The sequence below is a fragment of the Bidens hawaiensis genome, unplaced genomic scaffold, assembly GCF_021521415.1.
Source record: "Bidens hawaiensis isolate Kalapana, Puna unplaced genomic scaffold, B.hawaiensis_p1.1 tig00013130_1, whole genome shotgun sequence".
NCBI classification, from domain to species: domain Eukaryota; kingdom Viridiplantae; phylum Streptophyta; class Magnoliopsida; order Asterales; family Asteraceae; genus Bidens; species Bidens hawaiensis.
The window spans coordinates 624,472-646,128 of record NW_027492111.1 but is presented as its reverse complement, the minus strand read 5'-3'; the positions used below and the strand labels follow the sequence as shown (position 1 = coordinate 646,128).

Below are 21,657 nucleotides of genomic sequence, written 5' to 3'. Positions count from 1 at the left end.
TTCAATTTAGGGCCACCTAACCTTTTTGTTTCATAATATTCATCGACTTCCGATTTCTGATAATTGTTTAGTTGATCGTCATCAATCATCATGTTGTTCGATGTGATGATCAGATTGTAGGCAGGGTCGTAATAATTGGACTTGATATGTTCAAATTGCTGCTTCATACATGTAGATTAGTGCATCAGTAAACTGCTTATTATGTTAATATATGCTATAATTAAGATGTTAGGGTTTCTCTTCTGACTGAGATGCATGTGTCTCATATGCTAAGCTAAGCTTTTTTGTACTCTTCTGTCAGTTTATGTAAAGATTGATGTTGAGTATCGGTTTCATTAGGTGCTAGTTATTGCTAATAATAAGATATAGTTTATTGTGTTATGTGTAGCCTCATGATTGATGTTGAATATCCGTTTTATGAGATGTATTTGTGCATCTCTAAGCTTCTTCAATTTTAAATTTGTAAGTTATTGGTGTTTTGATATTTGCAAGCTAGGGTATATTCTGCATCTTTGTCATTGGATTCCAGTAGTCTTAAGTGTTCTTTCATCTTGTTATGGATTATTATTATTATTGTTATTATATTGTTGGTGAGTGTGATGATAGGTGCCAAATTATCATATTCAGTGAATTTTAATTGTAGTTAAAGAAGAGAGACAAGGATGTGGGCAGCTGGTTGTCTGGCTTCTTGCTGTGCATCATGTGCTTGCGGTGCATGCCAGACTGTGGTTTCTGGAATTAGTCGTCGGTCTGCTCGTATTGCATATTGTGGTCTTTTTGCTCTTTCTTTGATCGTGGCATGGATATTAAGAGAAGTTGCTGCACCATTCATGGAAAAGATTCCATGTAAGATCTTTTTATCTTAGTCTTTGTTAAATTGTTAATGATGTTTACAGAAACAGAAACTAAGTTATTACGTGATATTTTACGTATTTGAATGAAACGATTTAGAATACTGTATTCATTAAAAATTAGATTTTGGCTGACTTTTGACTTGCTTGACATTGCCCTCTTTTAGCTAAAGTTTTTCTTCGATCTGCTTGAGATAAAAACACATCTAAAAAACCACTAGTATGGCTGTAAACGGACTGAACTGAACTGATTAGACCTTGTTCGTGTTTGTTCGTTAAGCTTTTATCAAACCAAATGAACAGTTCACAACCACATAGTTGAACGAAATTCTGTGTTCGTTCGTTAAGAAACTGAATATGTTTCTGTTTATCTGTGTTTGTTCGTCAAATTTATAAACTAACACAAACGTTAATGGGCGTAAATGAACTGACATAAACGAACATACATATGCAAACAAAAGCGAGCAGACATAAACGAACGTTAACTGATGTAAACGAACGGACATAAAAGAACATTTACGAACACAATTGAACGAACGAGGTCTCTGTTCGTGTTCGTTTATTTAATTAACATAGCAGAATTCTTCGCTCGTGTTCGTTCATTTAGTAAGTGAACAGTCGAACACATGTAAACGAACTTTCGGTCGCTGAACGTTAGGTTCATTTACAACCCTAACCACTAATTAGTAAATGTGTTGAAATCACCTCCCATTTTCTTGTTATGCAATACAGAATTTAGTTTTTGTTTGGCTATGGTGCTAATGCCACATGTTATTATATGTAAAGAATACGTAAGAGAGTGCTAATGCCACATGTTATTATATGTAAAGAATACGTAAGAGAGAGAGAGTACCCACAACTAACAAATTTTGAAAACTAGTAAATACAAGTATGTAAATTTTAGACATAAGTTGAATCCTAAAAGCATTTTCTTTTGAAACTCATCGGTGTATTGTTTATTAGAGAGAGAGAGAGAGGTGCAAAGTACCCACAACTAACAAATTTTGAAAACTAGTAAATACAAATATGTAAAAATATGTAAATTTTAGACATAAGTTGAATCCTAAAAGCATTTTCTTTTGAAACTCATCAGTGTATTGTTTATTGTTCGTTCTTGCAGGGATTAATCATTTTTATGAAACACCTGACAGAGAGTGGTTTGAGACAGATGCTGTTTTGCGAGTTAGTTTGGGGAATTTCTTGTTTTTCTCAATATTATCTCTTATGATGGTTGGCGTGAAAACTCAGAAAGACCCACGTGATAGTTTGCACCATGGTGGGTGGATGATGAAAATCATTTGCTGGTGTATTTTGGTAATCCTTATGTTTTTCCTTCCAAACGGGGTCATCAGTTTGTATGGTATAGCTCTATTTCTCATCAGTTTCTTAGGAATAATCTTTAGTTGCTTTTGATATGTATGATAATATTCATTTGAAAGATCATAATAACTTACTACATTTATGAATGCAGAGTCAACGTCAAAATTTGGCTCGGGGTTATTTCTTCTCGTTCAAGTTGTACTCTTGTTGGACTTTGTTCATAGTTGGAATGACAAATGGGTTGGATATGATGAACAGTTCTGGTTAGTTCCTAAATTTTATTGGTAGCAATTTGAACTTATTTAGTTATGAATGGGTTGACTAAGGTCATGCATTATCTCCAAGGCCATGGGGTATACATTCATGCCTCTTAACTCCACGTAGGTGCCACATCACCCACTTTACGCCTTTTTACTTCATCTCACCTAAGGGAAATGGTTTACCCCGCTTAACCCCCCCTCAATTTAATTTAAAAACAATTCTCAAATTATTTTGTGTGAGTGTGAAGATTTTAAAGCCTGTTAACATTTTAATCCATCTTGTCTGTAACGCCCCTTAACCCATGAAGGGAGTGGCATCCTACTCGTTAACCTTTACCAAATTAGCTTTAACGCCGTGGACGTTAAGGTATACCCCAGGGCCTAATGGTCAAACATGTAAAGTATAAGTAGCCAATAAGGAAACATGTCGAATCAAAATTGTAATTGAAAGGAAACAGTGCCAAATAGAAAATAACTTTACATTTTTTTTTCTCGATTTTGGAAACCAACTCTAAATCAAGCATGAAATAGAAATCAAACTTTTAACTCGTTACCAACTATAGCAATTAACCTCCCATCGCAACAGATTCTATTTATAAATTGCTGATGTGGCACTGATTAATGCAATGCATGCGAAAAGGGCTTATGTGAAAAAGGTTCCACATGGCATATACATGTACACTAAAATGATATATAAGATGCCATGCCAACAATCTTTGAAATATCAGCAAAAGAATGAATCAATAATGGCACTAGTTGATCAACTCAATCTTGATGGTTGGTAAAATGTAACTTGGCTGCTAAATTTGGTAATAAAGTGTATGCCGGCTTCTATTTTACTCCTAATTTGAAGCTGGGGTGCTAAAATTGAGAAGAAAGTGTAAACTGTAAAGTATGTATCTATTTCGTACGTTCTGCATTAATTATACTGCATAAAACTTCTTGAGTCTTTATATTTAAAAAGCTAGGTTATGATTGATATATTTTATTTATTGTAATCGTATTTGACGCAGGTATGCAGCCTTGCTTGTTGTTTCCCTCGTGTGTTACGTGGCGACATTCTCGTTCTCTGCGCTTTTATTCTATTTGTTTACCCCATCAGGCCAGGACTGTGGGCTCAACACTTTCTTTATTGTGATTATTCTGATTCTCGTGTTCGTGTTTGCGGTTATCACTTTACATCCTACCGTAAGTTTTTTTTACCCCTTTGATCACTTGTGAATGAATTGATTTGGGTTATGTTTTATTTCTAACGGTCAAGTAGTAAATTAAAAAGAAATTGGCTAATAAGGAAAGGGACCAAATGGGTTAAAACTTAAATGTGTAGAAAGTTACTCAAAAGTGTTATTTTGTTGTAAAATACCAAAATCATTTTATTCCAAACATTAGATCATTATTTAAATTATATAAATTCTTAATAAAGTTGTGCACAAAAAGTACTTCTGCTCAACCGATGCTCATCTGAGTATTTAACGCAATTTGAATAGGCCTGTGAGTGCTGTGAGTGAACCAAACGAAACACGAACGGAGCATGTTCATATTCGTTGGTTTAACTTTAACCAGACAAACGATCAATTATGAACAATTGAACTGGAATGGGCTTTCTTTTTTCTTCGTGTTTGCTTGTTAAGATAATGAACGTCTTCGTTTGTTAACGTATAAACCATTGTTCACGAATGTAACTGAACATAGATGAACAAACTTAGTTGAGCTAAAACAATGAAAAAGTAAATGTTAAATAACAATGTGTCAGGCCTGAAAAAAGTTATTAAAACTAGACTAAATTGTAATGGGCCTAAATAATTTAAATGGATGTATAAACGGACAAACTTAATTAAACATAAAGTAGCGTGTAGCGAACATAAACGAACTTAATGAACAATTTTCATAACAATTTTCATGTTCGTTCGTTTAACTTAAAGAACAATTTTTTTCGTTCATGTTCGTTAGTTTATCTATAGGCCTAAATATGAAAGTTTCTCTGTTTTGACCCTAAATTGACTTTTGACTGCCATCTTACAAATTCTGTTAATTTTATATTTCAGGTAAGTGGAAGCATTCTACCAGCATCTGTTATTTCATTATACTGCATGTATCTTTGCTACAGCGGGCTTGCAAGTGAACCAAGAGATTATGCTTGCAATGGGCTCCACAAGCATTCTAAAGCTGTTAGCACTGGCACACTTACTATCGGGCTGCTCACTACCGTCCTCTCTGTCGTTTACTCTGCTGTTCGGGCCGGATCTTCTACCACTCTACTTTCCCCTCCGAGCTCACCTCGTGCAGGTAATATTAGAGGCCCACATGTTTTAAACAGGCTGATTTGTGTGTTGTTTTTAATGTATTGCTTCATTGTTCACAACTTAACTACAGTTAAGGGTCAACCAAATCTGATGTGGCCTGTTTGACTATTACTGATGACTCGGTATAACACCTGGATCTGTTTTGATATGCTTATAAACGAGCCAACGAACATGAACAGAGCGGGTTCGTGTTCATTTGTTTAACTGTAACCAACCAAATAATCAAACATGAACTAAGCGAGCAGGGTTTTCTAGTTTGTGTTCGTTCGTTAAGAGAATGAACGTGTTCGTGTTCGTTTATGTCCGTTCATGTTTGTTCATGCTCGTTCGTTGAACAATATAAACAAATGGTTCACGAATGTAGATGAACGAACATAAGTACATAACTGAGGTAAAGTCAATTTAAGTGAATATATCAACGAACGAACTTATACGTTAAAACCAACACAAATCAATGCAAATGAACGAACATAAACGAGTTTAAACAGACGAACAAGACATGTGTTCATGTTTGTTTAACTGAATGGACAAAGACGTTTGTTTATGTTCGTTTGTTATGAACATAGGCGAATTTCCCGCCTAGCGGTTCACTAAACATCGGTTTGTTTACGGGTCTAGTTTTGAACCATTACCTGATACAACCATCTTGCGGTCTTGCCGCCTCTTGTTTCATCTTTTATGGGTCAAATATATTTTAACCGAAAGGATTATTGGGCAAAACAGTTTAACCGGTTGAAAGTTGCCCAGTATGTATTTTCGTGCATAAAACATTCTAAATTGCTTTGTTTCAAAAATTTTGAGCCGGAAAAAAAATTTAGCCCAAAATAACGAGTTCGGATCTAAATCTTTTTGTTACTTAATTGTTATACATATGAGCTAAAATATACATTCGGTCCGTTTTTTTCACATATACGAAAATATAAAACCAAACCGTCTGTTTTTTTCGGTTATTTCTGTTTGGTTTTTCTTTTTATTTATTCGGTTACAGATAGGTTTTTTGGGTTTTACGCACATCCCTAGATCATCCCGACCAGACATGTACTAAAGAATTATCCTTTTGGCCAGGACTTTTATATGATTATTGAAGTTCCAAAGTTGGTCCTGGTTTTGTAACCATTCACTCGACCATGACCCGAAAACTAAAATTTGGTTGCAATGTTTCAGGTGGTGAGAAGCCTTTGCTTCCATTGGACAAAAGAGATGAGCATGAAGAGAAAGAGAACAACAAGCCTGTTACATATTCATATTCTTTCTTCCACATCATCTTCTCACTCGCCAGCATGTACTCTGCAATGCTTCTCACTGGGTGGTCAACCTCGGTTGGGGAGAGTGGCAGGCTGGTTGATGTCGGGTGGCCCTCTGTGTGGGTCCGGATGCTGACCTCGTGGGCCACCGCTGGTTTGTTCATCTGGTCAATGGTTGCTCCTCACCTATTTCCTGATAGAGAGTTCTGAGTGAAAAGTGAATGAATGTTATGAAGTTGGTAATGTTCTGTATGACTGGATCAATCTGTGGACTTGAAGTTTGTTTGATGATGTTTTTAATTTTCTTTTGGGTGTGAATAAATCTTAAAAATGTAATGAAATTGTCACTTGTTTTGTGCATGAGTTGTAACTTGTAAGCATATGGAACATAGCTTGTATATATGGTTATTTCGCATCTTAAATAATTCTCATAACTTTGAAAAGCGCATATAATATGGACCATATGAAGGTAAAATGAAAACTTAAAACCATATAAAATAAATGTCATAAAGCAAAAGGTAGCATGTGCAAATTACGAAAGTACTTATATTTAGCATTTATTTTACAATTTACACGCATTAAGATTTGACAAATAAAAGGATTAAATCCCTATCTTGAATAAGATTTACCCCTCCAGTTGTTTATAGAAGATAATCACTTCTAAATGCTAATATGTTGGGATGTTTCAATCGCCAACGCCAAGTCATGATACAAAGCCCGATAAAGTGGAGGTGTATGAAATTGAGTTTGAAACTTCTTATCTTAGTTAAATACATTATGTATTCGAATTAAAATAACATGTTTTATGTATGAAACAACTCTTTTAAATCACATCTGAAGTATAAAATGATTTAGTATAACATGATAATATAAGTTTTATCATTTAACTAATTTTTGAACACAAGTTCGTTTTTTTTTAAAGGTCAACGAATTTTTGAACAACATAAGTTATGAAGGGCATTAAATTTTAAAGGATTTTAATGATGAAAACAAAGTTGTTTTATATTCATTTAATCAGTCTTTAACACACTATATGGATGCTATTCAAATGTGTATATTTTTTGTTCTAGTCTTTCATAAATAAAAATTAATTCCATAGTTTATTTTTTGTAAGTTCAACTAAAAACATATGTTAAAAAAAAACACACTGTAGTTTTATTTACCTCATACCAGTGTACTTAGATAGGTCGATATAGTAGTATTGGCCATTACAAAAGTATAAAAATACTTTTTTCTTTTGAGTATATTTTTTTTTTGTAAAATGTTGTGTAGATGAAACATGATACATATTAAGTGATCCATATAATATAGTGTTGTTATATTGATTTGATTATCGTTATAGATTAAAAATCACATGTTTGTATATTATATTATAAAATAAGAAATTTAACATAATAATTCAAAATAAAAACAAATTTTTATCACCGCTAAGTAGTTATGTAAGTCTCAAAGACGTTTGGCTCAATGATATCTGGTGGTTTAACAGGTGTCTCATTCCTAGGAAGTCAAATGTTTAAATCCCACTATAGGTAGGTTAAGTGGATTAGAAGTAGAATATTTATTGTTAAAAAAGTAATTGTTTAAGTATAATTAGTTTGACTAAAACACCATTAAATTCAAGACTCTGAATTTGTGAGCTTATTTTTTGAATATTGATTCCTAAACAGAACAAATTAAAAAAGTTAAGAGAAAATTACTGTTTGCGTCCCTGTAGTTTTAAGACGGAGGCACAATGAGTCCCCAAAAAATTTTTTGAACTGGTTGAGTCCCTGTGGTTTCAAAAATGAACCATTTGAGTCCCTGTCGTTACTTAACTTTCGGGGTAAACTTTCATTTTACTGAAACCACAGGGGGTTAAATTATTCGTTTCTGACACCACAAGGACTCAAATGGTTCATTTTTGAAACCACAAGGACTCAACCAGTTCAAAAAAATTTTCAGAGACTCATTGTGTCTCCGTCCTAAAACTACAGGGACGCAAACAGTAATTTTCTCAAGAGTTAAAAACAAAGTTTTTGCTACTAACCAACTGTTTAACAAAGAGATACATAATAAACAAAAAGAAAAAAAAATCTAAATAGACCGGATATTATTTTGCAAAATACCTTTTTGATTTGATAAGGTACCAATCCTCAATTCATCACACCTAAATCTTGTGATTCCCTTTTCCTTTTTTAAGAAAACGTACGTTGCGAATTTCTTCTTTTTGAAAGAAAGGCCTTCATTAAGGTTTGGGTGGTTGTGACACAGTGACACCTATTTTTATTTTTATTATTATTATTATTTTATTTAAAGATGAAAAATGATGACAAAATGTACACATGTCCACACTAGAAAAAGTTAAGGAATTTTAAATAAAAAAAATATAAATACAAACCAGTAAATAACCATCAAAACCATATAATCATTTTTCTTGGTTAAAACTTCTTTGAAGAGAATCCCAACATTGGATGAGTTGGCAATGAGAGCTATAAACATAATGCCAGGGAATGTTTAAATTACGAAAAAACTCCAGAATAAATGTATCATTTTTTCTTCAACTGTGAAACTAGCTTGGTATGTTTGGAAGCATACGAGTCTTTGGTGTAAAACACCTTTGATATATGTTAGGATCTTGAATTGTGTTGACAATTGGTGACGGTGTGTTGGTACATTTGACAAGCTCGTAAAGATAAATTCTTCAACCACAAAGTTGTCTCTATCATGTGAATACTCGAAGATATCAAAATCAATGGCTTTCTTTGGGCCAAAAGCAAAGCAAATTTATTTGATTTCAACAAAATTTCATTGTAACTTTTTCTAACAGCTCGTTAACTTTTAATAAAATCACCACCGTTTAAAAAAAAATTATATAAGCACATTGTTTCTTTCTATTTACTCTTGTAGATGATAGTAATCTCCATCAGTAGCTACCTATTCTTTTTGGATTTGTGGGGTATCATGTGTATGTTTTTATATGATTAATTTAAAAAGTTACCTGTATTTAAAATTTGATTGATATTAAACTTATTTAAAAAAACAAAATTAAACATGACACTTCTACCAAATAAATGTTTATAATTATAAATAATGTTAGTTATTAACCAAATTTAACTCTCTTAAAACACTAGTTATTATTTAGTTACGATTCAGATATGATCGATCCATCTAGTGTCACAAGGTTATTATAAAAATTGAAATATCGTGAAGCAAGCCAATGTGAAACAAACACCCACCCTAGTTGTAGTCTAGTCGGCTAAATAAATAACACGTGGCGGGATAGTAGCATAACAAATAGCATGCAATCGTTACCTGTTCTTGCGCCGATGTAAAAGCTACTCAAACCCATTCATCTCTCTCTCTCTCTCTCTCTCTCTCTCTCTCTCTCTCTCTCCGTCAGCACTCCTCTATCTCGCCGCCTTCACCGTCACCGTCACCGTCGTAATCATTCATTCATTCATTCATTATTATTATTATTAATTACTCTCCAGGTTTACGATTTACGCGTTTGTGCAGGTTTATTGTTTATTAATTAATTAATCATAAGTATATTATAATTAATGTTAATTATAATAATAATAGTAATAATCGGCGTTTTTGTTTTATTAATGAGAAAGTATTATTGGAGAATTTGAATTTGACGATCTATAGCTGAATCTGTTAGGTTTTCGATGTCCAATAGAGTTCTTCTTCTATAATAATTATAATTATTAATAGTAATAATAGTGTGTGTGTGTGTTTGTGATTAGCAAATGGAGAAGAAGAAGTATCCAGTTGGAGCAGAGCACTATGAGCTCTATGAGGAGGTAGGCCAAGGCGGCGCTGCCTCTGTCTTTCGCGCTGTGTGTTGTCCGAATAATGAGATCGTTGCTATTAAGATTCTCGACTTTGAACGCGCCAATAGCGATTTGGTAATCTACTTTGATTGATTGATTTGATCTGTTAGATGAGATTGGGATTTATAGATTAGGTTAATGAATTTTATTGTTTGGAATTAGGATTTTATAATTGAGAGATTACTTTTGAACTTAATGTTGTGTTTGATTGTGACAATCAATATAAGCTTACTGAAGTTATCTGCATCCGACTCTTGTAGGCTCATAGTTTGATGATAGCAATATAAGATATTTTATAATGTAGGCTCAATATAAGATAGCAAAGGTAGCCTGTTTATTAGGCTAAATGATATTTAATGCGCTATATACTAGATTAACTTTGCTGTTACTGGTATTGGACATTATGTTTGATTGATGAGTTTGTTTCAATTCATTGATCATTTGTTGATATTGGGATATATAGATATAGGTTTATGAGTTTATTGTTTACAATCTATACATCGAATCAGGGTGGGTTTCATGATTGAGAGATCACTTTTAAACTTTCATGTAATGTTTCATGAAGAGAGTCAATATCAGCTCACTGAAGCTATCTAAATCCTGTTTGTGATCCATGATTATATTTTACACCTACTCTTGTAGGTATATAATTTGATTTGATGATATAGCTTTCGTATTATGGACATAGCTCCTGTTTATTTGGGCCTGCCCTAAATGAACCTTGATCCGCTATATGCTAGATTAACTATGCTGTTACTGGTATTGGACATTTGGAATTGATTGGACAGGATGCACTCTTGTTTCCACCTCAAATTCATAGCAAATTGATTTGAGTTTGTAGGCATCTAATTTATGTTTGTTTCAATTCATTGATCCTTTGTTAATGACTTAATTTATTATCAGAACAATATATCACGGGAAGCTCAGACAATGGTCCTGGTTGATCATCCAAATGTTCTTAAATCGCAGTGTTCCTTTGTGAATGACCATAACCTATGGGTTGTCATGCCTTATATGCCTGGTGGTTCTTGCCTTCACATATTAAAGTCTGCACATCCTGATGGTTTTGAGGAAGTAGTTATTGCAACGATACTACGTGAGGCATTAAAGGCACTTGAGTATCTTCATGATCATGGCCTTATTCATCGTGATGTCAAAGTGAGTTTTTTTTTTAATTTAGTTCTCATTTAAATCCAAAGGTCTCAGAATTTGTGTAATTGTATCAGCACACACTTTATTGCTTCTGTGTGTTCTTTTCACATTAATCAAATATATGTACTAGTTTTGCATTGCTATGATGCTTAATACATATGCTTTATTTGCTTTTATAATAGGCTGGAAACATTCTCATTAGTGAACGTGGGGCCATCAAGCTGGGAGATCTTGGTGTTTCTGCTTGTCTATTTGATTCGGGTGATAGACAACGCACAAGAAATACATTTGTTGGGACACCATGCTGGTAATACTTGCATAACTTTTAGTCTTTTATATAAAAAGACGCCTTTAGTTGATTGCATTTTATATGCTATTTTATATGAAATAATACTTATTCTGGAATTACATTTTTCCAGGATGGCTCCTGAGGTTATGGAACAGTTGCATGGCTATGACTTCAAGTCGGTTAATCTTTTATTTCACCAATTTACCCTTTTGTCAACTAGGCCAAAATAATGGTGATATAACAAATATTACATGACAATTCTGCAGGGCTGATATCTGGTCCTTTGGAATAACAGCTCTGGAGCTTGCTCACGGGCATGCTCCCTTTTCAAAATATCCTCCAATGAAGGTGCATCCATCTCACATTTTTATGCTTTTTTTATAAGTGTTATATCTAAAACTAAGTTATCACAACTTAAATACTTTCAACATGGTAGGTTTTGCTTATGACCTTACAAAATGCACCTCCTGGTCTTGACTATGAGAGGGACAAAAAGTTTTCTAAGGTATTAATTTATAAAAATCATATTTTTATTGTGCCTTTATCACTTTATGATCAATCAGATTGTCTTATATTTGGTTTCTGTTATCTGTTATAAAAGTCTTTTAAGCAGATGATTGCAAGTTGTTTGGTTAAAGATCCTTCAAAACGTCCTTCTGCTAAGAAGCTTCTAAAGCATTCATTTTTCAAACAAGCTAAATCTAATGAGTTTATAGCGCGTAAGCTTTTGGAGGGCCTGCCAGCACTCGGTGACTGTCTTCAGGCATTAAAGGTTCCTAAGTTATTATTATTATTATTTTGTTTGATGTCACTACAAGTTTATCTAATCCATATATGTTATATTAACTCTGGTAGTCTGGTCTGTTGATTTACTAGAAAAAGGACGAAGATATGCTTGAGCAAAAGAAAATACCTGATGGAATAAAGGAAGAAATATCACAGGTAAAATATGTAGGAAACATGTTTGATCATACTTATCTTCTGTGGCTTTTTTTACAGAATATCTGCACAGTGTGTGGTATTGAGTGTGTGTTTTGAAACTGCAGTTGAATTTATCAATGTTTGATGTTTGGATAAAACAGGTTTTATGTTTTTTAAACTGGCTATTGAAGGGTAAAGTGAAGTTTCATGTTACCGCCTGTCTTTAACAACCTGATTTGAGAGACTTTTACTCCTTTTTACAAATCATATCTTATTTTTTTTATCAAAATATAAATTGTCTGGTTCAGTCACTTGTTCTATTAGTGCCTTAAATAACTTGAATCCGACACACCTGATTATCTGACAGTACAACTTCAAACAGAAAATGCACATCCGTTCTTGATATCAGTTATCACACTGCTTTTTAGAATTCTGATTGTTCAATGTCACATATAATCACTTTAAAAGCAAACATCCAAACACACTCTTGATCTCTGCTTTGTACCATGGGATGATAGTTGCTTAGAACATTTCCTGTATGCTATGAATTTGTGAAGATGATTGTTGAGTTTTGATATCCTTTCATTTGTCTATTCTCCTCACATATTTCTCAACTTATATAGTGAATGTGCTAACTGATTTTGTGTATAAGTTTCTGATTTGTGTTTTTATAACTTGTTTCTAGAATGAATACAAAAGAGGGATTAGCTGCTGGAACTTTGACCTTGAAGATGTGAAAGCTCAGGCTTCCTTGGTATATGACTTGATATTTATTTACTACAAAACATGTCCTTACAATGCTGAACAGTTATTCTAAGCACTTGCATTATATTAGAGGTGGCAATGGGCATGCGATGCGGGTCGAGACCAGGTCAAAAGGTCAAAATGATCTGGGTTGGATCTTTTTTATTAATGCAAACTCCTTTTCTCCAATATTTAATTTTTTTGCTTAAAAAATGTTAGCTATGATTACTAAACAGTAATAATAACCTTAATCTTTGAATAAAACAATTTAGCAAATTTGTGGTGACTTCCAATGGTTCTGTTTGAGACAAACCCTGACCCGAGTCATTGAGTCAACCCATTTATAACAAATGGGTCGAAAGTGGCATCTCTTTGTTTTATCAATGCCACTCTTCTTTATGCTTTACTAAAACAAACTAAAAAGGCTATTCTAAACAGCTGAGTTTATCAATAATGCAATTTTCTTTATGTTACAAGATCCAGGATGAGGAATCTGTGTCTGACAAAGATCACTCAGGGAACTTGAATTCTGACCCGAGTCATCGAGTCTAACCCATTTATAACAAATGGGTCGAAAGTGGCATCTCTTTATCAATGCCACTATCTTTATGTTACTAAAACAAACTAAAAAGGTTATTTTTAACAGCTGAGTTTATCAATAATGCAATTTTCTTTATGTTACAAGATCCAGGATGAGGAATCTGTGTGTGACAAAGATCACTCGGGGAACTTGAACTCTTTCAATGGAATTGTTGCTAGTGAACTGGAACTTCCGCTCACAGATGTATTAAATAATAGCTTTCAAATTAGGAATATGTTCTTTTCTTTATTTATATTTACTAAATATTGGTTGAAATCATTGCAGGCAGGATCTGCTCCTGTTGTCAACTCTACTGCAACATCCTCTGTGTATGTTAAATCTAAAGCTGTCAATCTTCTACATATATAGAGTTCTATTATATAGATTTGTATATGCTTGAAATTTCATATTCTTGGATCATATGGATGGGCTTCATTTTGTAATACTTAAATGTTCAGAGGCAAATCCGAGAGTAATGGACACCTGAGTGTGCAGAGTTCTCATGCTGAAAATTGCAACAAGAATGATATTAGTAGAAAATCGGTTAATGGAATTGGATCTCATTCTAACCAATTGGAAGCTACTATTGGATGCATTGCAGCTGATGAGTATGATATCTTAAACATATAATATTCATATCAGTTTTTGTTTTTATGTTTATCTACAACATTTGGTACTAGAAACATCCTTGAATTTATTATGAACAACTTTGAGAATATAACTTAAGAGATGTAAAATGGCAGGCGGGTAGCCGGTCAGGCTCATTACACATTTTATTGCTATTAATAGTTCATTGCATATGTGGCTATTATAAATGCATTGTGAAGGCTACAGAAAATTGAAATTTGGCATGTTCTCTTTTAACTGTCTGTAAATTTCAGTGGCAAATTGCAAGGGGATATTCCTGTAGTTTCTAGACCTAATGGATCTCATTCACACGCGATACCAGCTACGGTGACATCTGAATCCATACCTAAGGCTTCTAAAACAACATGTGCGTTTTTTGCTTAATCTTTCATCCGTCTTTATTCTATTTACTTTCTTAATTACATAATGAAGTCAAAGTTTGAATCTTGTATCAACAATAATATTGAAACAGTGACTAGTGATGAACAAGATGAGACATCAAAGTGCCATGTTATTCAACAAAAAGGGCGTTTTAAAGTTACTTCTGAGAATGCAGATACCGATAAGGTAAAACTTTTTTCATTTTTTTTGTCACCATACGCATTCAGATTGCAACTACCAAACACTATTATTATTGTTGTTGCTGTTGTTATTGTTGTTGTTATTATTATTATTATTATTTATCATCATCATCATCATCATCATCATCATCATCATCATCATCATCATTATTGTAGGTAGCCTCATCTCCTGTATTGTTAAAGAGCCCGAGCATGCGGCTACAAGTATACACTGTTTATTTATCTGATTCATCAGTGTTTCTTTTATCTTTTCTTAATATATCTCATTTGTATTTAGTATTTACTGGCCCTTGGTATTACTTTTTATCTGCCTTTTTATGATTAATTAGATCAAATTTGCGATATGCTATTGTAGGTAGTAATCGAACAGCCAGCTGGCACTCAACTATCTCAAGGAGATTCTACGTCTATGCCACAAAATCAAACCACCAATCTCCCACCTGCAGTTCAAAAAGCTCAGCAAGCAAATAATCTTCAAAAGGTATTTATCAGTTAAAACTGTATTAGCTGCAAGCGTTTTTTATCTTTATAAAATAATAAAAAAATTATCTACCATTTACAGGATGGCATTCTCAGTTCCACAAAGCAACTCCCTGCTGGTGAGTCTATAGGCTATTTTTTGTTCTGTGCATGTTATTCATTACGGGTTGTAAATTTTTTGATAAACAATCAAGTGTTAGATTTGACTACAGATTAAATAATTTCAATACTAATTTAGCTTTTGTATTGAAGTGGTCAAAATGGGTCAAAACATGTACTTTTTGCGTACTGGTGGAAACAAGTCAGTTGGTTGAACCCAAGGTTAATTTACCTAAACAGTTAAATGTGTCTAATATGATTGCATAATTTATATCATTTAAATATTTTTTTAATGTCTTTTGAGTAAAATTTTTTATAAGGTTTTATTCATTGAATACACACAATGGGGTAGGGGTGCTCATAAACCAGCAAGACCGACCGAACCGCCCAAACCGAAAAAAAATCCGTTGGTTTGTAAGGTCTGGTTAACGGTTCGGAATTTACGGTTTACGGTTTTGAACTTTTAACCAGTCATGTAAACTGGACTGGCCTTTTAACATTTATTATTTTTTTTAGAAATATGAAGTTGTGTATATGTGTGTGTGTGTACATATATATTATATTCGTGAACAATTTTTATCATTTTTTTTTTAAATTTAATACAAATGTATGTTTTAGATAAATTTTTGTTTTTTTGATCTTAAACCACAAAAGCGGAAAATCGAACTGGTAAACTGTAAAACCGCAAAAACCAGTCAGTTTTTGTCTGACCCAGCCGATTGGGCCAGTCCGGTTGATCCTTTTAAGAGAGAGACATAATCTGAATCTAAATATTAATAAGTAAATTGGGTCCAAATTGTCATCTTACTGATACGTGTTTTTCTTCTCAGCCAATAACAGCATAGATATAGAATCTATAGCAGCCAACGTCACTAGACTAGAACAATTAAAGGTATGAATCTATCCTATGTTTTTTGATATTAATCGTTGTACTTGTTGGTAATGAAATAAACACCAAAACCAATATGATTTTGACATTTCACATACACGGGTTAGACACCCCGCACTTAATCCGCACACATCTCTTTCTATACCCACATGTCATTATGAAGTTCATACATGCACATGCTTTTTTAGTGATAGATACTTCAATTATCTTGATTCGTAGATGCATCTATAAATGTGCTCATTTAATGGAGGAGGAGATACTTTTGAATTAAGGCATTAAAGATGAACTGTACATAAGTTGTTGGACCAGAAACCCTAGCCTGTGTAGCAAAATAGACATATGATTGTTTAGTTGGGTTGTGTACCAAGCCCGTTCACGTGTACTTTGATATTGGTTAGATGTTACCAAATGGGTGGGTTAGGAAGGGGTTTAAACAAGTCGTGCCAAGCTCGACTCAAGCTCGACTTATTTTAACTTAAGAATGCTTGAGCTCGAGTCCGGCTCATTTCGAGCTTTACTTCTAGAGGCTTGGCTCATGAGTAGCCTTTTCAAGGTCAGGCTTGACTTGGCTTGTTTTTAATTTATTAACTAACTTTTATGTGTGTGTGTGTGTGTGTGTGTGTGTGTGTGTGTATGTAAAATTAATTTTTATATTTTGTAATTTATAAACCATATGATAACATAATTTAGATAGTCGTTAGGCGTTTTATTCATAACTTTATAAACAGTTATAATTATTATATAATCATATAGCCATATAGAGTAAGTAGGCTCGTGAACCAGCATGCTAGGGCTCATTTATTGAACAAGCTCATTTTTAGGCTCTAGCTTGGGCTTGGTCATGCTTTGCTTGATGTGAGCTATTAGCGAGCCGATGTCGAGTATCTCACGAAGGCCAAAATTGTGAGCTTTTAGTACGAGTTGGAATTTGGTTGTTTGAAAACATATTTTATCAACAACTAGTTTGCTTAATAGAATTACAAAAGCTACAATATCGCAAGTAGTAATATAGTCCTAAAAACAATTTTAGAGCAATAACATAACCGACCTGACACGGCCTTATTCATTGTGTTATCTTTATTTGCAGGTTGATGCAAGTGATGATAGGGAAAAGGAGTTGCTTAATGAGATAACCGATCTACATCGTAGGTAAAACAATAGTTCATAGAATCAAGTTGTTATGTAGGTCCTGACTTGGCATGCGCTCCGTTATAACGCTGGTCCTGCCTTTTTATATGTAGGCTCTTATGTGCACAGGAGGAGCTCCAGAGACACAAAGCTGGAAATAATCAAAAAGCTGGAAATAATCAAAATGTTTGTCTCATTTAGTTTATATTCTTTAGAAGTAAAGGTGACCATTGTGCATGGACCAATATGGGTAACATCTTTATCTTTTAAAGGATCAAAATAAAATGGGTAAAATCAAAATTTAGTTGTCAAAAAACAGTTGAATTAAAAAAATATCCAAAACATACGTTTTGTTATTAAATATTGCCATCTTCGTTTTATGTAACTAAATCTCTTTTTAAGTTTTAAAGTATAACGTATTGGTCCCTTTCATAACTTTTTTTTATCATGTAACAAACATCTTATTTGTTGATGTTTTTCCTTGCCAACTAAATTTTGGATGTTAATTCGTAGCTACCCAAAGGTTTACAGAGCTAGATGATAAAAGGGTTCTAGATGATAAAAGGGTTCCGTTACCCAATCCAACAATTTTGTCACCTATACTAATTAATATATTCGTTACCCAATCCAACAATTTTGTCACCTATTTTGTCACCAAGAATAAGGGTTCTATGTGAATTTGGTTATGTAGTTCGTATTGAATGTGCCCGCACATACATTAAATGATTTATAGGAAGTTTTTCTTTACAGGAATGAGTCTCTTCACATCTTCAACCATGACATAGCGTGATAGTCAAGTTTATCGTCCAAGATTGAGAAATAAAATAGGTTCATGAATTGTTCGTTCATATTTTACGTAAGCGTTATTATCCATTTGAGGTTTGTGGCATAGTTTATTCTCTCTTTTCTTCTTCGGTGTTTATTATTCCTATGTAAATATTATTGAACGCTTGCACATGATTTCTCTACAATGTAGTCATTGCCAGCGCAGGCTGGGACTTTAGGTATTTTCAAAGTATGCATGCGTTTTGACTTGACGGCCAACACTATTTTTAGATATAGTAAAATACTAAAATTACTTTTTTATGCAAAATAACTAAAATAGTAGATTGCAATAGGTTTTAGGGATATTGGTTTTAATACTCTTAACTTTTACCCGGATAACACTTAATTTTTGATTTCTTATCCACCATTTCTAACTTTCATTCTATTTTCCTGTGTCTAACAGAACGTTAACGTTGTTAGTATTTTTGAAAAAATGTCATTCAAATTAGTTGACAGGGTGAAAAAGAAATTTAATTTGTTTAGCATGTATCCAAATTTGTCTTCACCCCATGCTAGATCAAGCTCCACCACTGGATTCAAATACGACTCACTTAGTAGCAACTTCACAGCTGTCTCCCTTAATAGAATCGGCGGCGATCAAGGTGGTTTCAGACTCACTTAGTAGCAACTTCACAGCTGTCTCCCTTAATAGAATCGGCGGCGATCAAGGTGGTTTCAAATTAGTTGATGGGGTGAAAAAGAAATTTAATTTGTTTAGCATATACCTAAATTTGTCTCCACCCCATGCTAGATCAAGCTCCACCACTGGATTTAAATACGACTCGCTTAACCGCGACTCCGCAGCTGTCTCCCTCACCAGAATCGATGGCTCCCTCATCACCCTTGGCTACTCTCTCTCTAAAGAAACCGTGCATCGTCGCATAGGCTTTGCCGCTGGAACCCTAGCCGCGACTGTAGGCAAAATAAAGAAATGTTGAGATCTTTCTTAATCACCAGAACTATATATATGAGGAAGTCATAGATTGGGCCGAAAGATATATATGTTAGAGAAGCCGAATCGTTTGGAACCTGCAGGAACCCCAATCCTTCTTGCTGGCTAATTGGTTCTAGGATCACCTTCGGTATAGCCTCCACTCCACCCTCCCCCTTCTTTCCGTGATATGTGTGTTTGCTAGTTTGTTTTGAAAATGACTAAAAGATGGAGTGCATGTGGTTTTGAAAGAGAAGGGAGAATATGTTGCGGGTGGGTTGGTGTTGATGAACCAGAGGTGTAGTGGTGATGGTAGTCTGATGACCAACGGTGAGGTGGTGGTGCTTGATCTAGTGTGGAGGTGGAGGCAAATTTGGGTATATGTTAAACAAATGAAATTTCTTTTTCACCCCCATCACCTAATTTGAATGTCAATTTTTGTCCAAAACATCGACGAGGTTAGTGTTCTGTTAGAGGGGGAGTGGTACAGGAAAATAGGGTGAAAGTTGGGAATAGTGGGCTACAAATGGAAAGTTAGGAGTGGTGTCAGTCAACGGATGAAAATTGAGAGTATTAAAAACTAATATCCTTAGGTTTAATATGTTATTTTGGGTGCCTTTAAGGTCTATCTTTTGATTAGTGGTTTGAAATAGTTCTTAGTCACCTTAAAAGGGGTGTAAAGAAGACCATCTATGCTCGAGCTAAGCTTATTGCAAGCTCTATTTTTAAAGAATGAGCTCGCTCGCGAGTGTTCTCTAGACTTGAGTTCAGTTGGTTTATTATATTTTCTGTCAATGTTATATATAATTATTTGCATACATGCATTATTTATTTATTTATTTATTATAAATCAATAGTTAACATTTATATGTGTGTATACATACACAATTTAAAATTGATATTATGTTGTTACTTTATCGATAGGTGAAGTTTAAGGTTGGGTTTTCTTTTAAACGAGCTTATTTTTATGTTTAGGTTTGTTTAAGCCTAATTTAAGTTTTTAGTGAGCTGATATTTGGCCGCTCACGAATGGCTGACTTGCTTCCCGATACCAACATACTTCACATTTTAATATTTGTTGATGTATTTATGACATATTGCTGGTAGTTGGAGGTTAAACCAATACATTTTTAATAACTTACAACTCGATTTTGGTATTTTGTTGAATCTTCACAGCAACATGGCTAACAGTTGATGGGTACATATATACAACTATACATCTCATACAGTTTCTAAAATAAGAAATGCCACACGTATATTGTTTCCTTTTATTAGATATTCTGGCCATGATATTTTGAGTTTGAATTAGAACTATTTGTGATGGGATGGAAAGCAGGGTTGTTTTAAAATGCGATTAATGGTTGTGAGGTACAGAGTTACGAAAACGATTTCCAGGTAGTAGAAATAAGATAAAGTGATTAGTTGTTTCAAACAAAAAGTTCATTTAACATTGTTGGTCTAGTTAAAAGTAATTCTAAACAGTTTTGTTAACCGATCTAAACATACTGGCCCTAAAGGAGCTTGAGAAAGAGCTAAATTTTTGTTCTGCTTTAGTGCTATAGAATGCCGAGTCAGCTTGATTATTTACTAACAAATTTGCTAACGATTCTTTCCTACAATTAAAGTCGAGCTTCATCGTCCGATCAGTGAAAGCTCTTGCTTTCAACAAAACCTATCAAACGTACCTAAATTGAATTGTGAAAATGTTACATATAAGCAGTTGAGCAAATATCTAAATACGCTATCGAGATGCAATTCATGATTTAATAAACACGTACCATCCATTGAATCTGGTTATTTGAATTTAATTTGTTTTAAACTAAATGTGAGTTCTAGCAGGATTCGGATTAGAAGTCAAAAACAAAAAGGGTTTAAATTGGAAAATCCGAATTTGGTTTGTACTCAGGTTGATTAAAACAAACCAGATTACGATTAAAAAAAACAAATAAAATTAAATCATAAATAAACATATGCTTATTTCCAATAAATTCATATATTGATTTTGAGACATAACATGATTTTCTATGAGAAAGGAGAAAATAAAATAAATAATTTATGTTTTAGGATCAGGTTATTTTACAAAGGGGATAAAAATGAGAAGAATTTGTAACCCCCCCCCCCACCCCCCAAATAATGAAAAAGAACTAAAAAAATTTGTTGATGTATTTATGACATATTGCTGGTAGTTGGAGGTTAGACCAATACATTTTTAATAACTTACAACTCGATTTTGGTATTTTGTTGAATCTTCACAGCAACATGGCTAACAGTTGATGGGTACATATATACAACTATACATCTCATACAGTTTCTAAAATAAGAAATGCCACACGTATATTGTTTCCTTTTATTAGATATTCTGGCCATGATATTTTGAGTTTGAATTAGAACTATTTGTGATGGGATGGAAAGCAGGGTTGTTTTAAAATGCGATTAATGGTTGTGAGGTACAGAGTTACGAAAACGATTTCCAGGTAGTAGAAATAAGATAAAGTGATTAGTTGTTTCAAACAAAAAGTTCATTTAACATTGTTGGTCTAGTTAAAAGTAATTCTAAACAGTTTTGTTAACCGATCTAAACATACTGGCCCTAAAGGAGCTTGAGAAAGAGCTAAATT

At 33.6% G+C, this 21,657-nt stretch overlaps 2 protein-coding genes across 2 annotated transcripts; both read left to right on the top strand.

Moving 5' to 3' along the window:
- The first annotated feature begins 594 nt into the window (after positions 1–594).
- LOC143543527 (uncharacterized) lies at positions 595–6,400 on the top strand. Its single transcript, XM_077035834.1, has 6 exons — positions 595–846; positions 1,972–2,211; positions 2,323–2,434; positions 3,445–3,619; positions 4,477–4,717; positions 5,899–6,400. The coding sequence occupies exons 1-6, from the start codon at positions 663–665 to the stop codon at positions 6,186–6,188; spliced, it is 1,242 nt and encodes a 413-aa protein (XP_076891949.1). The 5' UTR covers positions 595–662; the 3' UTR covers positions 6,189–6,400.
- A 3,309-nt stretch (positions 6,401–9,709) lies between these two features.
- LOC143543533 (uncharacterized) lies at positions 9,710–18,730 on the top strand. Its single transcript, XM_077035841.1, has 21 exons — positions 9,710–9,868; positions 10,697–10,951; positions 11,128–11,252; positions 11,365–11,409; positions 11,501–11,582; positions 11,671–11,739; positions 11,836–12,006; positions 12,111–12,176; positions 12,841–12,909; positions 13,585–13,683; positions 13,765–13,808; positions 13,938–14,087; positions 14,361–14,473; positions 14,579–14,673; positions 14,844–14,891; positions 15,043–15,168; positions 15,250–15,286; positions 16,097–16,158; positions 17,243–17,304; positions 17,397–17,469; positions 18,512–18,730. Exons 1-21 carry the CDS (start codon positions 9,710–9,712, stop codon positions 18,728–18,730), a joined length of 2,169 nt encoding a protein of 722 aa, XP_076891956.1.
- The last annotated feature ends 2,927 nt before the right edge of the window (positions 18,731–21,657 follow it).

Excerpts from the sequence above, each read along its gene's own strand:
- LOC143543533 (XM_077035841.1), top strand. The coding sequence starts at position 9,710 with ATGGAGAAGAAGAAGTATCCAGTTGGAGCAGAGCACTATGAGCTCTAT. Across the intron at positions 11,253-11,364 it reads TTTGTTGGGACACCATGCTG|GATGGCTCCTGAGGTTATGG; the intron begins GTAATACTTGCA and ends ACATTTTTCCAG. Across the intron at positions 13,684-13,764 it reads TGGAACTTCCGCTCACAGAT|GCAGGATCTGCTCCTGTTGT; the intron begins GTATTAAATAAT and ends AAATCATTGCAG.
- LOC143543527 (XM_077035834.1), top strand. The coding sequence starts at position 663 with ATGTGGGCAGCTGGTTGTCTGGCTTCTTGCTGTGCATCATGTGCTTGC. Across the intron at positions 2,435-3,444 it reads GGATATGATGAACAGTTCTG|GTATGCAGCCTTGCTTGTTG; the intron begins GTTAGTTCCTAA and ends TATTTGACGCAG. Across the intron at positions 4,718-5,898 it reads TCCGAGCTCACCTCGTGCAG|GTGGTGAGAAGCCTTTGCTT; the intron begins GTAATATTAGAG and ends GCAATGTTTCAG.